The sequence below is a fragment of the Dryas octopetala genome, chromosome 9, assembly GCF_963921425.1.
Source record: "Dryas octopetala chromosome 9, drDryOcto1.1, whole genome shotgun sequence".
Classification (NCBI taxonomy): domain Eukaryota; kingdom Viridiplantae; phylum Streptophyta; class Magnoliopsida; order Rosales; family Rosaceae; genus Dryas; species Dryas octopetala.
In genome coordinates, this window is record NC_141374.1 from 10,324,610 (window position 1) to 10,340,853 (window position 16,244).

Here is a 16,244-nt window from a genome sequence, read left to right on the forward strand (position 1 = left end):
GCTATTTTAATATAAAATTGCACTTGAACCGCATGCAACCCCATTAGTGAATAAAGTGTAGGCCAGTACATTCCTTTGGTGCTATGTTTTCTAAGATTTTGTTTTTGTCAAAGGTATGGATCATTTTTGTTTGTCAATTGTTTACCAAGCAATTGTGAAAATCTAATATGGTAGCGAAAGAGAAGGTAAACTTGTAAAAAAGTTATTTGTGAGCGAGGTTTAGAGAAAGGGATTTTTTAGAATTACTTTAGTGATATTTGTTTATGGGCTTTGGCCCCATCTTACCAAAAAAAAAAAAAAAAAGAGATGAAGGATTAAAGTGGATGAGATTTGAATTATAAATTCAATAGTGCTAGAATCCTCTGTAAATTAAGGAAAGAAGAAAGAGAGATGCAAATGAGAGAATCCTCCTCTGTAATGAGACATTCCCTTACCTTTCGTTAACTTTTTTTTATATGGTAAGTAAACATTCTCTTTTATTACTCAATAGATCATGATTAGGATGATGCTAGGGTGCCTTAGTGGGGCACAATTAATCTTTATGCCATAGTGACATGAAATTTTATATCAATTAAATTAGAATTAATTGAAGTAATAGTTTTTCAACTTTTTATCAATTCTCACTTTAGTTCTCTAACTCATTTTTTGAACGGAGAGGTCCATAAACTATTCTAAGTTTCTCACTTTAATCCATTTCGTCTATTGCGTTAAGATTTATGTTAAAATTGGTCACATACCTCTCACATGACCTATTTTTTAAGCATAAAAATGTACATCTACATTAAAATATTAATTTAAACTATCATTATTTTTCTGTTTTTTAGTAGATTGACGTTTTTGTCCTTAAAAAAGTGGTCATGTAAGAGGCACATGACCAATTTTAACAGAAATTTTAACGAAATAGACTAAAGTAGGAAAACTGGAAAAGTTGAAGGACTTTTAAAAAACAAGTTGGAGGACTAAAGTGGAAATTAAGGAAAAATTGAAAGACGTACTATTGTTCCAATTAACTCATTAAAATATTTTTATTGTTTTATTGGACAAAGTTTTTCTTTTTCTTTTTGGGTTTTTCTTTTTATTTTTTAGTATCCAATGTATGAATGCCATGTAAGTTGCCACATAAGGTGGTATGAAATTATGGTATAAAAATATGGTATATCTAGCACTACTGTATTAAATATTGGTGATAATTCACTTGCCACATAAACAAAGACTATTTTAAAATTTTACAAAACCAAAATCATTAAAGAAAGGTTAGAAAATCTAATATGTTTATCTCTTTAAAAGTGCAGCCCAAATTTTAACAACCTTGAAACCATTGCATCATCTCTCACTTCATCTGCAATTTAGAAAATTATTGTTGAACTCATTTCATTTAAAGGAGGAAATCTGATTTTTCTCGTGAGTTTCTTTTGGGTCAAAATAAACTTCATTGAAGGCACAGAGGATAGAGAAAAAGGGACAAAGAATAACTATTTTTAAATGTGAGTTTTCAAAATTGATTTTTTAAATTTAAAAATTGGTTTGGTATTTTTATAAAAATTTTAAGAATGAAAGCAGCTAAGGGAAAAAAAGTGTAAAAAAATTGAGAAAAATGATGTTCTATCGTTTTTAAAAAGAGGCATATTTTTGAAAATGATATACCAAACATGTTTTCTTGACTAAAATTTTTTTTTTTTTTTGAAAAAAAAAAAAAATTGGTTTTTGAATAGGATACCAAACAGCCCCAAAACTCCCCCTATTTCTTATACTCTTATGCTCACCACCATGCTTTTGTCAACCTTCTATATTCATCACCATCACTACAAGAAATGCCGGCATTGTTCCATGTTCTTGCAACCTATCTTCTATATATAGTTCCAAATGGTAGACTTACACCAAGGCAAGTTCTCCTTAAATCAAATTAAACATGGAAACCAAAAAGTGTCTAGTTTTGCTTGGCTTAATTGTCATGTTTTGTTCCTCACTAGCAGTTGCTGATGAAGGAGTGGCAGCTATGGAATCAGTAGCTGTGAGTGAGACACATGAGGCAAAAAACAGCATGCAAACTTACATTGTTTGGGTTAAAAAGCCCGTCCGGAAATTTTTCTCACAATCTCAAGATTTAGGGAGTTGGTACGAGTCATTTTTGCCCGAAACTTTTACAAACTCAAACCAGCTGAGGCCACAAATGGTGCATACATACCGCAATGTGGCCACCGGGTTTGCAGCAAGGCTGACACCGGAGGGACTAAAAGCGATGGAAAAGAAAGAGGGGTTTGTGTCTGCTCATCCAGAGAGGATTCTACCTCTGCACACAACTCATAGTCCTAATTTCTTGGGGTTGCACCAAGGATTGGGACTTTGGAAAGGAGCAAACTATGGTGAAGGTGTCATCATTGGAGTTTTGGATACCGGGATATCCCCGGATCATCCTTCGTTTAGTGACGAAGGAGTGCCTCCGCCCCCGGCTAAATGGAAAGGTAAGTGTGAGTTCAATGGGACAGTTTGCAACAACAAGCTTATTGGGGCCAAAAATTTCCAAGGCGTGGGCAGGGGCCAACCTGAAGGAAGTCCTCCTTTTGACAACGAAGGGCATGGGACCCACACGTCCAGCACGGCCGGAGGGAACTTTGTGAAGGGAGCCAATGTGTACGGGATGGCCAATGGCACAGGTTCCGGCATGGCACCTTATGCTCACTTGACAATTTACAAGGTGTGCTCTGAGGTGGGGTGTGCTGAAGGTGACATTTTGGCTGCTCTTGATGCTGCTGTTGATGATGGTGTGGATGTGCTCTCACTCTCACTTGGGGGTCCACCAGTTCCTTTCTATGATGATGGGATTGCAGTCGGCGCATTCGGAGCAGTCCAAAAGGGAATTTTTGTCAGTTGTTCTGCTGGAAATTCTGGTCTTTTCTATGGTTCTTTATCGAACGAGGCCCCGTGGATTCTCACTGTTGGGGCAAGTACTATTGACAGAAGCATAAGAGCAACCACGAAGCTTGGAAATGGGGGAGAACTTGACGGCGAATCTTTGTTCCAGCCAACAGATTTTAGCCCAACATTGTTGCCTCTTGTTTATGCAGGGGCAGTTAGCAACATATCATCGGCTTTGTGTGATGCAGGGTCACTTCAAAATGTTGAAGGGAAAGTAGTGTTGTGTGAGAGAGGTGGAGGAATTGCAAGAATTGCCAAAGGGGAAGAAGTGAAAAGAGCTGGTGGTGCCGCAATGATTCTCATGAATGAAGCGAAGGATGGCTTTAGCACCCTAGCAGATGCTCATGTGCTGCCAGCAACACATGTGAGTTATGCTGCAGGGTCCCAAATCAAAGCCTACATAAACTCAACCTCAACACCTACAGCCACAATCTTGTTCAAAGGAACTGTCATCGGCAGTAAAATTGCTCCCCAAGTCACTTCCTTTTCATCAAGAGGACCAAGTTTTACGAGCCCCGGGATTTTGAAACCTGACATCATTGGACCAGGGGTTAGCATCCTAGCTGCCTGGCCTGTTTCCGTGGACAATGCCACGGCTTCTAAGGCAACATTCAACATGGTTTCGGGTACCTCAATGTCTTCCCCTTAGTGGCATTGCAGCCTTGATCAAGAGCTCACACCCTGACTGGTCACCAGCTGCCATTAAGTCTGCAATTGTGACAACCGCCGAAGTACTAAACCTCGGAGTCAAGCCCATTGTTGATCAAACACGTTTAGCGGCAGACATCTTTACCACTGGTGCAGGCCATGTTAACCCTTCAAAAGCAAATGACCCCGGCCTCATCTACGACACAACACCAAAGGATTACTTCCCTTACTTGTGTGGTTTGAATTACACAGAAAAAGAGATACAGGTGATCACCCAACAAGCAGTGAAGTGTGCTGAAGTGGGAGTCATACCAGAAGCACAGCTAAACTACCCTTCATTTGCTATTATAATAGATGCCTCTGCTGAGTCTCAGTATTACACAAGGACAGTGAAGAATGTTGGGCCAGCCGATTCAACTTACAGCTTGGATCTTCTTGTGCCACATAAAATGGGCATGAGTGTGAATCCTTCAGTGCTTACATTCACAGAGATTAACCAGGAGATTAGTTTCCATGTGGAGTTTATAGCACAAGATGGTGCTGGGAAGGATGGTGTGCCATTTTCTCAGGGATATTTGAAATGGGTTTCTGATCAGCATTCTGTTACAAGCCCAATCTCTGTGATCTTTAACACTGTGTGAAGTTAAAATTGGACCCAGTAGAGAGGTTATGATCACAAGCTAGCAGAGAATAATGAATGGAAATAATTAGCCCAAAATAAGTGCTACTCCTCCTGTCCTGTGGTGTCATTGAAGTCCTGGAGGATTTGATTTTTTTTAAGTTGCAACTTGCAAGCCCTCATTTGTACCAATGTCTCATTGCGTGTGTAGCATTGTGATTGTGAGGTCAACCATCTCTTTCATAATTGTTTCAACAATAATTGAAATTTACAAAAGAAGTGAAAAGAAAACAAGATTGTTTGTGGTTTTATGATCAGTTGAAGTGAAGCACTAATAATAACATACTAATGGAATTAACCACAGTACTTTGTCTTTTACTTTGTGGATGAATGACATTAACCACAGCTTTACATTGTAATTAACTGCAAATTTGGGCATTGTGTAGCCCTAAATACAAATTTATAGGCGCTAAATCAAGTCTGCAATCATCCTTAAATGCCCATACTAGAGCAGTCGAGCCAAGTTGCCCTGATGCATGGCCCTGAAAACAATTCAGTCCATGTGTGATATGTCCTTTTTTGCTTTAGAGCATCTGCGAGAGAAGAAGCAAATTTCACTCTTCAAATTATATTTTGGTGACTTAGAGTAACTCCAACAAGTTTATCTATATTCTACTTAAATTTGTGCAAAAAAAAGTTAGAAATCTATTTTAGCTAACTAATTTTAAAATTTTACCCCAACAATGTTCTCTATTTTAGCTAACATTGATATTTGATTATTTCTTCAAATTTAATATTATGACTAATGAGAGGTAAATTTGTACTGTTGCATTCAAAGAATTTCAAAATTTGGGTTGCTTTGGTTATAACTATTTTCTCTTTCCTCTCACCCAAAATTAGCTAATTAAAAAGCAAATCCTAAATTAGCTAAGAGCATCTCCAACAACTTAGCTATCTTCTCTTCTCTAGCTATATTAGCTTATTTTCTCCCAAAATCATTCTCCAACAGATTAGCTATCAATGTTAGTTAAAATAGAGAATTTTAAAAGTAGTTAGCTAAAATAGATTTTTAACTTTTTTTGCACAAATTTAGCTAGAATATAAGTAAGCTTAGTTAGCTAAAATAGATTTTTAACTTTTTTTTTTTTGCACAAATTTAGCTAGAATATAATTTTGAGAGGAAATAAACTAATATAGCTAGGAAGGAGGAGATAGCTAAGCTGTTGGAGATACTCTTACGTATTGAAGAGTCAAATTTACTAATTTAAAAACGTTTACTCCAACAAACTCTTCAATTTTTATTAATTTATTTTTTTCTCTTTGCCCCAGATTTTATTTGGCTTTTATCTTCATTGAATGCACAGCAGTGTGTAATTTTTTAAAAGCATAAAATAGTTTGACAAGTGTGACTTGCTCGACAAATTAAACAGCCTAGCGAAAATGAGTCCCAAATTTGACGATCAAGTATAACGATTCTGTTGGAGCAGCCTTGTCTAACGTGGCTCAGCAATTGAGCTCCAAAAGACTTATAACAGTCTATTGGAGTCTTTGGAAATGCCCTCAGTTTATTTTTTGATTAAACTGTTGTGTGGGAGCCAATTTCCACAAGAGAATGAAATGTCGAGAGAGACTTGCCTATCCTCATTATTAGGGATGTGTGGCATCACCTCTCTCTCACTCAATCTCTAATTCTCTCTTTCTTTCTTTCTCTCTTTCTCTCACTCACTCTATTTCTATGTGATGTCACATTCCCAATAACGAGGATAGGCAAATTATTTCCTGAAATGTCAAGTTTAATCTGTTAGATTATTAGAAATCTCAACCTTAAGGTAGCACCGCTTTGGTACTCGTTAAAGAAATTCCAATGTCAAAGTTAGAGTTTTGAAATCTCTAAATTTAACCTGATTTGTTTAATTAATTATGTCGAATGACACAACCATAACTGTTTATAATCATGTCGTGTTCGAGTTGCTCATATACCTTATGATCTAAAAACTTAAACATAATTTCCCTTATTTTTAAATCAAAGCTATCACTTATAAAATAAAATTTAATCATAATACTAACAAAATCATAAAAAATAACTCTATAGTACATAGACTCATACAATACATATTAAATCATGTGAAAGACTACTCATTTTTTTCATATAATATTAGTACTTAAACGTGATTATCACGTTACACATGTTTGATACTAATCCAATCAATTTATTATTAATGTTTAACATGTCATGTTATATTCTTGTTTGTATTAAGAAATGATCAATTTAAACCCACTAACTTCGGGTGGAGTTAGAATGATGTTATCAGTTGTGTCAAAGATTGACACCTCTTAAGTATCTATGGATGGCTTACATAGCACAGAAGTACATAACAGAACATGGTCTTGTCTCTTGGGCACATTGGAAGTCTTGTGCGCCAACAACAATCCAGTCTTGTCTCTTTAAAGTTTTAAACCAAATTACTTTTTGACTGTTGCTAAGAACCTATAAATCAAAAATTCAACTGAAGAGTAGCTTCAAGAATGATGACTTTTGGCTAAGCCGTGTGCTCCATGGCAAAATATTGTGGCTTTTGGGTTGAATATTATTTGATAACTAGTATGTAATGTCCCTTGGCATTTGAGAAACAAGGTGAAACAACTTTGAGTAGTTTAATATTTTAATGGTCTGTCTATTAAGATGATTTCATTTAGCCTTTCACTTATTATAGTCAGAGATATGTTAGCTACTTCCTCATTTTTACCTTTTCTTTTGATCTTCTCTCTTATTATTTTTATTCCACAATCTAGTCTCATGATCAAAACTCTGCATTTTTTAGATTGTCCCTTAAATGTCATCTCTACAAAAAATCAACTAAATCGAAAATCATTTTATTATATAATTGATTATCAAATAAACAGATAATTTTGGTAAAAATTGGATTAACTATTTGTTTAACAGCTATTTTTTCAAAAAAATAAAACATAGAATTAAGGTGAATCGAACATTTTTTTCTTTTCAATCCATTTAAATTAAGTGGCTATCAAAAAAGAAATCTAGCAAGAGCCAGATATACTTTCAAATATCCAAGAGTTGTCTGAATATTGAATAGGTAGTCCAAGACTCTAACCAATTATTATTGAATATGGATTCTGTCACTCTGTGCATGTGCATGTGCATGTGCATGTACCAAGTTTACCCACCAATATTCTTCATAGAAGGGTAGTTTCCTCTTCCCAAACAGTTAGCAATAGATGATTATATTGTCACTGCGATCCTTAACCATACATTCAAACAGTCTTGATGAAGAGAATTCATCCCCCCTCTCTACTATATATAGGGGAACTGGGGAACATAATGAAATGCCTTGTAATTATTACAAGCATAGAAAACAAAATGTGTGCCCTTTTGTCATTTGTGCAAGTTCTTATTCTTCTTACTGTCCTTTCCTTCTCAGAAATCTGTTCCACACAGGGAACAGAATTCGTATCACCAAGAGAGGCGAAAGAGCAGCAAAGCAGTACTTTAAGAACCTACATTGTTCACCTTAAAAAGCCACATGAAAGAACTTTTGCAGAATTTGAAGATTTACAAAGCTGGCACCAGTCATTTTTGCCCATGGATGCTGAAAACATGAACCTGAATCCACTCCTGGTTCATTCGTACCGAAATGTGGTTACTGGGTTTGCAGCAAGAATGACAGCAGAGCAAGTGAAGGCCATGGAAGAGAAGGACGAGGTGCTGCTGGTTCGTCCAGAGACAAGAATGACTTTGCATACAACTCATAGTCCTAGTTTCTTGGGACTGCACCAAGAAGTGGGATTTTGGAATGAATCAAATTTTGGAAAGGGTGTGATTATTGGAGTTTTAGACTCTGGGATATGGCCGGGTCACCCTTCGTTTAGTGACGCCGGGATGCCTCCTCCACCTCTTAAATGGAAAGGGAAGTGCCATTTTAAGACGTGCAACAACAAAATCATAGGTGCAAGAAATTTCCAAATTGGGTATTCAGCTGCACCAGAGGATGAGGATGGACATGGCACCTACACAGCAAGCATAGCTGCTGGGAATTTCGTGAAAAGGGCTAATTTGCTTGGACAGGGCTATGGCACCTTTGGCTCACTTGGCAATATACAAAGTATGTTCCAAAACAAGTTGTTCGGAAAGTGACGTACTGGCAGGCTTGGATGCAGCTATTGAGGATGGTGTTGATCTGCTCAGCGTCTCTTTTGGCCCCGGCCCAATCCGATCTTTCGTGAATGATATAATGGCAATTGGTGCATTTCAGGCAATTCAAAAGGGTATCTTTGTGAGTGCCTCGGCTGGGAATATTGGTCCATTCAATGGTAGAGTGGGAAATGCTGCCCCATGGGTACTTACTGTTGGAGCAAGCACCACTGATAGAAGCATTCAAGCCATGGCAGGGCTTGGAAATGGACAAGAATTTGAAGGTGAATCCATTTACCAGCCTATGGATTTTAATTCCAAATTTTTGCCTCTTGTACACCCAACCACAGTTAATTATACACTATCTGGACTCTGCAATCCCGGAACGTTGCAAAATGTCAGTGACATGGTGAAAGGCAAGGTAGTATTATGCCAGGGAAGTGGGGGTAGAACTGGCATTGTCAGAGGGGAAGAAGTGAAGAAATATGGTGGGGTTGCCATGATTCTCATGAGTGAAGAGCTTGATGGCTTTAGTACATCCGCAGACGTGCATGTTCTTCCTGCAACGCATGTGAGCTATGCTGCAGGGTTGAAAATCAAAGCATACATAAACTCAACCTCAACACCAACTGCTGCAATCTTATATAATGGAACTGTAACAGGAAAATCATCTACCCCAATGATTCTTTCCTTGTCTTCAAGAGGCCCAAGCAGGGTAAGCCCCGGGATTTTGAAACCGGACATTGTTGGACCTGGAGCAAATATTCTTGCAGCCTGGCCTTTTTTTGATATAGACATAGCAAAAATTGATGTACCATTTTATGTTACTTCAGGTACCTCAGTGGCCTGCCCTCATCTAACTGGCATAGCAGCTTTGCTCAAGAGCTCACACCCTGACTGGTCACCAGCTGCCATTAAGTCTGCAATGATGACAACTGCTGATGTACTAAATCTTGAAGGGAACCCTATTCTTGACTACAATTATGTTCCAGCCAAACTCTTTGCCACTGGAGCAGGCCAAGTTAACCCATCAAAAGCAAATGATCCAGGGCTTGTTTATGACATCAAACCAGACAATTACTTTCCTTATTTATGCGGTTTAAATTACACAGACAGAGATAGAAGTAGTTACACGAAAAGTAGTGAAGTGCTCAGAAGTGAAAAGCATACCTGAATCACAACTGAACTACCCTTCATTTTCTATATCATTGGGGTGGAGTCCACAAACAGTTTCAAGGACAGTGACAAATGTTGGCTTGGCTGCTTCCACATACAGTGTGAAGGTTTTTTCTCCGAGGGGATTAAGCATTAGAGTAATGCCTGAGGAGATTGTGTTCACCAGATTGAAGCAGACAGCCACATACACTGTGACTTTCAGCCGAAAAAGTGAGGGTAAGACTCATAAGATTGCTGCCAAGTCATTTGCTCAAGGATTTCTGAAATGGGCTTCTTCTGAGCATTCTGTTAGAAGCCCAATTTCTGTCATGTTCAAATGAAAATAAGTAAGATGCATGTTAGTCACAACTTAAAAAGTCTAGTTTAAACTCTCAGTACCAACCTCTATATGTATTCCACAACATTGATATATCAGTGTGCACTTATATATTTATACACATGTTGGCCTGAATAATTAAGTGAAGGGGGGAGTGCTCAAATTTATTCAGACAGGCTTTTCTGGTTATTCCTCTGGAAAAAGCAAATGAAGTGAATCACAAATATATGTTGCATGCTCTACAAATAGTTGAAAACTATAAGTAATACTAATTAGGGGTGGATCAAGTATTAATGATCATACCCAAAGAGTATCTTATATCTAATAACCACATTCCATCCAAGACTCAAAGCCCGAGCAACTTGGCAACTTGCATTTACCAAATTCGATCTTCTGTGATAGGTAAATCATATCCACACTCGAAATTTTTTTTGTATAAAGAACACTTACAACCCAAGCCTTTCTTCTCTTATGATTCAATCAACTATCATATTTGTATCATATTCTAAAAACGAGGTTGTGTGAAAGCAATACAAGCGTCCTGCTACTAGGCGAGCCTGTGTACTTTAGATGGCGAGAGTCCAGTAGCCGAAAGCATCACTAGCTTACACTCTAACACAAGTAGCACGGGACACTTGGAATTCTACTCTGATGCTTGTATAGAAGACAAAATTGGTTCAAAAAAGAATCAAATTTTGACAGTGCATAAACCTAAATTGGTCCAGTAACCAAATGCATATATATAACAGGGCAGATGCCAAAGAATTACTAATACCTAAAGAAACTAATATCATCCAGCCATTCTAAAGGGGCAATATAAGTTAGTATCGATATTAAAAGAGAGTGATCTTCTTCCAGCCAAAGTCATTGCCATTGGTGCTGGCCATGTTAACCCATCAAAGCAAGTGATCCTGGATTAGTCTATGACATCCATCCTGATCAGTACATTAACTATTTATGTGAAATGAATCTTACAGGCAGTGTTTAATTGACATTTTGTATACTACCACTATTTAGTGTTAGAAGCCCAATATCTGTCATGTTTAATTGACATTTTGTATACTAACACTATTGCGAATAAGAAAAAAAAAAAATCAATATGTATCCTATGTTATGATATGAGTTTTTTTATGAGTGCTACATGAGTTCTTAACTTTACAATATCTAGTCCACCTGATACTAATAGCTTGTCTCACTCTTGACTTTAAGGTGAGGTAGTTGTTATTAGGCCAGGCGCAGTGCGGTCCAAAATATTCAAAAAGCTCTAGAGGTCTGGCCAGGCCTGTACCACAAGGTCCACAATAGATGAGAGGAGGGAAATCAGTAATTCATCAAGAATTGGCTTCCTACATTGCCTATTCTATGCCTATTGGATTGTTGTTCGTGCCAAAATATAACCAAAAAGAAAAGGACATTAAAGTATGAGCAAAGTGAAAATCACACAAATGGCTCCTTAGAATAACACACATTTATTAATAATGCAAGCCTATTACTTTGTAAACGGGTTCCCTTCCAGAAGAGAATAAACTGCATATATACTAAAAGCCTTCCAGATTACAACAAAAAGTTTGAGGGAATAGGGACACATCCTTGAACAGGTCAAACATGCAGTACTAGAGTAAACTAAACAAGCTTGGCAAGACATGCGATGCACTGTTACACTTAATCTAAACAAACACCTGCACAGTATCCATGTTGCCGTCTTAAGGATGAGTAGAATCACTAAATAAAATTCTCCATGGACCAGAAGATAATAAGTCTACAATAGCAACAAATTCACCTGGGAGCCAAACCATAATGCTCCAACAGAAACATTTCTACACTTAAGCGAAAAATGCCGGCCAATTCTCTGCTTCCTTCCCCTATAAATGATGCTTTCCCAACAGATAACAGAAACAAGCATCAGCTTTTATCCCCTTATACTTCATCCAGAAGGGGATTTGCTCACCATGGCTATGATCCCTTTTCTTTCTCTTGTTTTCATGCTTAGCTTCTATCATGTGATTGCTCAGCATAACGAATTTTCTACTGTCACTAAAAGTTCTGAAAAAAGCAATTTACAAACCTACATTGTCCATGTAAGGAAACCAGAGGGCAGAGCTTTTGCCCAAACAGAAGAGCTGAAGAGCTGGCACGAATCTTTTCTGCCACCCACCACAGCAAGCTCAGATGAACAGTCACGCATGCTTTACTCGTACCAAGAAGTGATCAGTGGTTTTGCAGCGAGACTAACTCAGGAGGAAGTGAGAGCAATGGAAAAGATGAATGGCTTTGTGGCAGCATACCCTGAAAGAGTATTCCGCCGGCAAACTACACACACACCCAACTTCTTGGGGCTGCATCAACAAACGGGGATATGGAAAGATTCAAATTTTGGGAAGGGAGTGATCATTGGAGTACTGGATGGTGGAATTTTGCCCAGCCATCCTTCATTTAGTGGTGCAGGAATTCCACCTCCACCTGCTAAATGGAAAGGGAGGTGTGACTTTAACGTGTCAGAATGTAATAACAAACTAATTGGTGCAAGGTCTTTCAATCTTGCAGCTCAGGCATTGAAGGGAGAGAAAGATGAGCCACCAACTGATGAAGACGGACATGGGACCCACACAGCAAGCACAGCTGCTGGTGGGTTTGTGCAGAATGCTGATGTGCTAGGAAATGCCAAAGGCACAGCAGTTGGGATAGCACCTTATGCTCACCTTGCAATATACAAAGTGTGCTTCGGAGAACCCTGTCCCGAGGCTGACATACTAGCTGCACTTGAAGCAGCTGTGCAGGATGGTGTTGATGTGATCTCAATCTCCCTTGGTGAAGATTCAGTTCCATTTTTCAAGGACAGTAACGCAATAGGTTCATTTGCTGCAATCCAAAAAGGGATATTTGTAAGTTGCGCAGCTGGAAATTCTGGCCCATTTAAAGGCACTTTATCTAATGAAGCCCCTTGGATTCTAACAGTTGGAGCAAGCACCATAGATAGACGCATTGTAGCCACAGCAAAGCTTGGAAATGGACTAGAATTTGATGGCGAATCTCTCTTTCAGCCAACAGATTTCCCTTCAACATTATTGCCCCTTATTTATGCTGGAGTAAATGGTAAAGCAGAGTCTGCAATCTGTGCTGAGGGATCCTTGAAAGATCTCAGTGTTAAAGGAAAGGTAGTTTTGTGCGAGCGAGGTGGGGGAATAGGAAGAATTGCTAAGGGAGAGGAAGTGAAAAATGCAGGGGGTGCTGCCATGATTCTCATGAACGCAGAATCCGATGGCTCCAGTACCTCAGCTGATGCTCATGCTCTTCCCGCAGCACATGTCGACCATGCAGCTGGACTGAAGATCAAAGCGTACATAAATTCAACAGAAACACCAACAGCGACAATCATATTCAAAGGAACTGTCATTGGAGACTCATCATCTCCGGCTGTTGCTTCCTTCTCTTCAAGAGGCCCCAGCCTGGCGAGTCCAGGTATTCTGAAACCAGACATTATTGGACCAGGCGTAAACATTCTCGCTGCATGGCCATTCCCTCTTGACAACAGCACAAATTCAAAATCCACTTTCAATATAATTTCTGGAACATCAATGTCATGTCCGCATCTCAGTGGAATTGCAGCTTTGCTTAAGAGCTCTCACCCTTACTGGTCACCGGCTGCCATTAAATCTGCTATAATGACTTCTGCTGATCTTCTAAATTTGGAAGGCAAACTTATTCTCGACGAAACACTTCAGCCTGCAGATATCTTAGCCACTGGTGCGGGCCATGTCAATCCATCAAAGGCCACTGAACCAGGATTAGTTTATGATATTCAACCTGATGACTATATCCCATATCTTTGTGGCTTGGGCTACAAAGATAACGAAGTCACTATCCTCGCGCACAGACCAATAAAGTGCTCAAAGGTATCAAGCATACCTGAAGGACAGCTGAACTACCCTTCACTTTCAGTCACGCTGGGTCCATCTCAGACATTCACAAGAACTGCGACAAATGTTGGTGAGGCATATTCATCTTATGCAGTCAAGGTTAATGCACCAAAAGGAGTCTATGTGACTGTCAAGCCCAGCGTACTTTACTTCACAAAGGTGAACCAGAAGCTGTCGTATTCAGTGACATTCAGCCGTATTGGTTCAATAGGTAAAGCTGGAGAATTCACTCAAGGATTTCTAACATGGACTTCTGCTAAACATGTTGTTAGGAGTCCGATTTCTGTTAAATTTCAGTGAGGAAAGGATGCATGTCATATAGTGGTTTGTGGTGACTTGTGTCATCAAAAGTTCATGGTGTTGTATGTGATCAAATATCTGTACCTCCTCATTTCCTTATGTTTTATTCAATAACATGGTAAACCTTTTAAATGAGATGACTCAAAATCTAAGCAAAGAAAAACAAGGAACCTTTTGACACACAAGTTACCAGATAGAGAGAAATCTTGGCTTTGGTGCATGCCCCCAGTTGAAAGAATAATAAAACGAAAATAAACAATAAAAGATTAATATGAAAAAGACAGGTTTTAGAAGAGAAGAATGTTGCAAAACAGATGCCAGAGACTAAAAGGCAAAGGGTAAACCAATAACCATCCACTTTCTCACAACCAATCCAACTTATCTTCTTTTTTTTTTTTTAGTAACAAAAAATTACTGACACAAATCTAATTACTTAATTTCCACTGGGACAACCCTATCGTTTCCTTACCCGAATCATTTCACATTCTAGCAAGGTAATTGTAGAGAAACATTCCCTTTGCAGGAACTCAATACAAGCTTCCTCAGGTGGTTCCCATAGAAGAATCCTTGATGGTTGCATAATAACAGGGACAAACTGAATTGCATGACAACGCATCAACCAAAACCAGGAGGCACATCAGGGTCCTCATCATTATTTTCACATGCCTGCGTGTGCTCCATGTCTGTAGAAAAGCCAGGGGCCAGTCCAGGCTTAACATCATCCGGATCCAGCTTATCTTGTAACTGGTGTGTCCTTTCCAGTTGTTCTGCCACGGCTCCTTTTGCATGAGGCAGAGGTAGTTGTAGCTCATCATTATTATTTTTCTGATGATTAAGAGAGATAGAAAATCCTGGTGGTTCTTTTGGCTCATGGTCAGATAGCATATCATCAATTTCATTGGCTGCGCCAATGACTAAGCCATTAGTGTCAGCTTCCTTTTGAACTTGAATGACATGAGTGGAGGATTCACCCTCTTCATTCTCTTTCGGGTTAGTCAATTTATTGTAGACAGATTGAACAGTTTCAGATATTTCACTTTGTATGCCATCACTTGATCTGATTATTCCCCACAAACCATCAGATATCTGGCTCATTACTTTGTCCCTAGCATTTACAAACATGAAAAAAAAAAAAAAAAAAAAAATAGCATTATCAGATGCCCCGTGATTCTACTTCGACAACAATCAAACCAAAGAGGGATGAGATAATCATTATAACTGTATAGTGCCCCAGAGACTCAAAACTTGTAATATTTCATCAAAGCTATACGGTACCACCATCACATAAAGATACAGAGTCATCAGTCACATTTAAATCGTTGAGAAAGTGAGAAATTATTTACTTACCCAACCTCATGATAAATGGCATCAGAAAGCTGTCTGGGTTTCAAATTCTCAGCACCTACAGCATTAAGCGCTGCCGATTCTTTCACAACAGAAATAATATTTTCACGCAGTTCTTCCTGCAATTAATTGCCTTTATTCAGAAACAAACACAACCCACAAATAGCATTTCAATGTACCGCAAACCCAGTCCTAAATTCCAAAACTTTGGCCAACTTAAATAAAAAAGAGGAACCCATTGACATGAATCGGTGGAAAACATGATTTTCTCAATTATTTAAATACTGGGAAAACTGTTTTAGACTAAATTGAATTAAAAATTTCCAGCATTCGCAATTGCTTTCTTCAGAAGAACAGAAACGAATAAAAAAAAAGCTATAGAAAGATAATTATCAGAGAGAGAGAGAGAGAGAGATGGGTACGGACGTTGTGCTTGAGCTTTTGAATGATGCTGCGGCGGAGTCTGTCAAAGTCTCCATCGTCCTTGAGCTTCGCGATCACCTCCTCTTTGCTAACCTTGTGATCGTGTGAGCACTCCTCCATCGATTTTTGCTTTGCTTTTGGCTTTTGGCTTTTTCCGACCAAACCCTTTCCTTTACTTCCTTACATATTTGCCGCCAAGTAGCATTGGAATTTTACTAGGGTATGGAAAAACAAAACACAAGTCTTTTTTTTTTTCTTTTTCTTTTTTTGACCAGGAAACATAAGTGTTATTTATGTGAGCAATGTATCACCTAGTTTACAAACAGATTGGGTTTCTTCAGCTTTTCAAGTAATCTGAACCTCCCTCGAAGGGCTTAGGTTCTTGTCCACAGCCAAAACTTCTAAAGATGGTATCCTCTTTCAACCAAAATTCAT

The 16,244-nt window shown here is 38.5% G+C and overlaps 2 protein-coding genes and 2 pseudogenes across 2 annotated transcripts; 3 read left to right on the forward strand and 1 right to left on the reverse strand.

Moving 5' to 3' along the window:
* Window positions 1–1,909: 1,909 nt before the first annotated feature.
* Window positions 1,910–4,205, forward strand: LOC147273919 (subtilisin-like protease 3 pseudogene; annotated as a pseudogene).
* Window positions 4,206–7,562: 3,357 nt separating this feature from the next.
* Window positions 7,563–9,829, forward strand: LOC147273920 (subtilisin-like protease pseudogene; annotated as a pseudogene).
* A 1,457-nt stretch (window positions 9,830–11,286) lies between these two features.
* Window positions 11,287–14,120, forward strand: LOC147273921 (subtilisin-like protease 4). Its single transcript, XM_086256547.1, has one exon. The coding sequence runs from the start codon at window positions 11,694–11,696 to the stop codon at window positions 14,040–14,042; it is 2,349 nt and encodes a 782-aa protein (XP_086112673.1). The 5' UTR covers window positions 11,287–11,693; the 3' UTR covers window positions 14,043–14,120.
* A 189-nt stretch (window positions 14,121–14,309) lies between these two features.
* On the reverse strand, window positions 14,310–16,143 carry LOC147273922 (uncharacterized). The gene is made up of 3 exons (XM_086256548.1): window positions 15,813–16,143; window positions 15,390–15,505; window positions 14,310–15,147 (listed from the first exon to the last, which is right to left on the reverse strand). The coding sequence occupies exons 1-3, from the start codon at window positions 15,927–15,929 to the stop codon at window positions 14,658–14,660; spliced, it is 723 nt and encodes a 240-aa protein (XP_086112674.1). The 5' UTR covers window positions 15,930–16,143; the 3' UTR covers window positions 14,310–14,657.
* Between the last annotated feature and the right edge of the window lie 101 nt (window positions 16,144–16,244).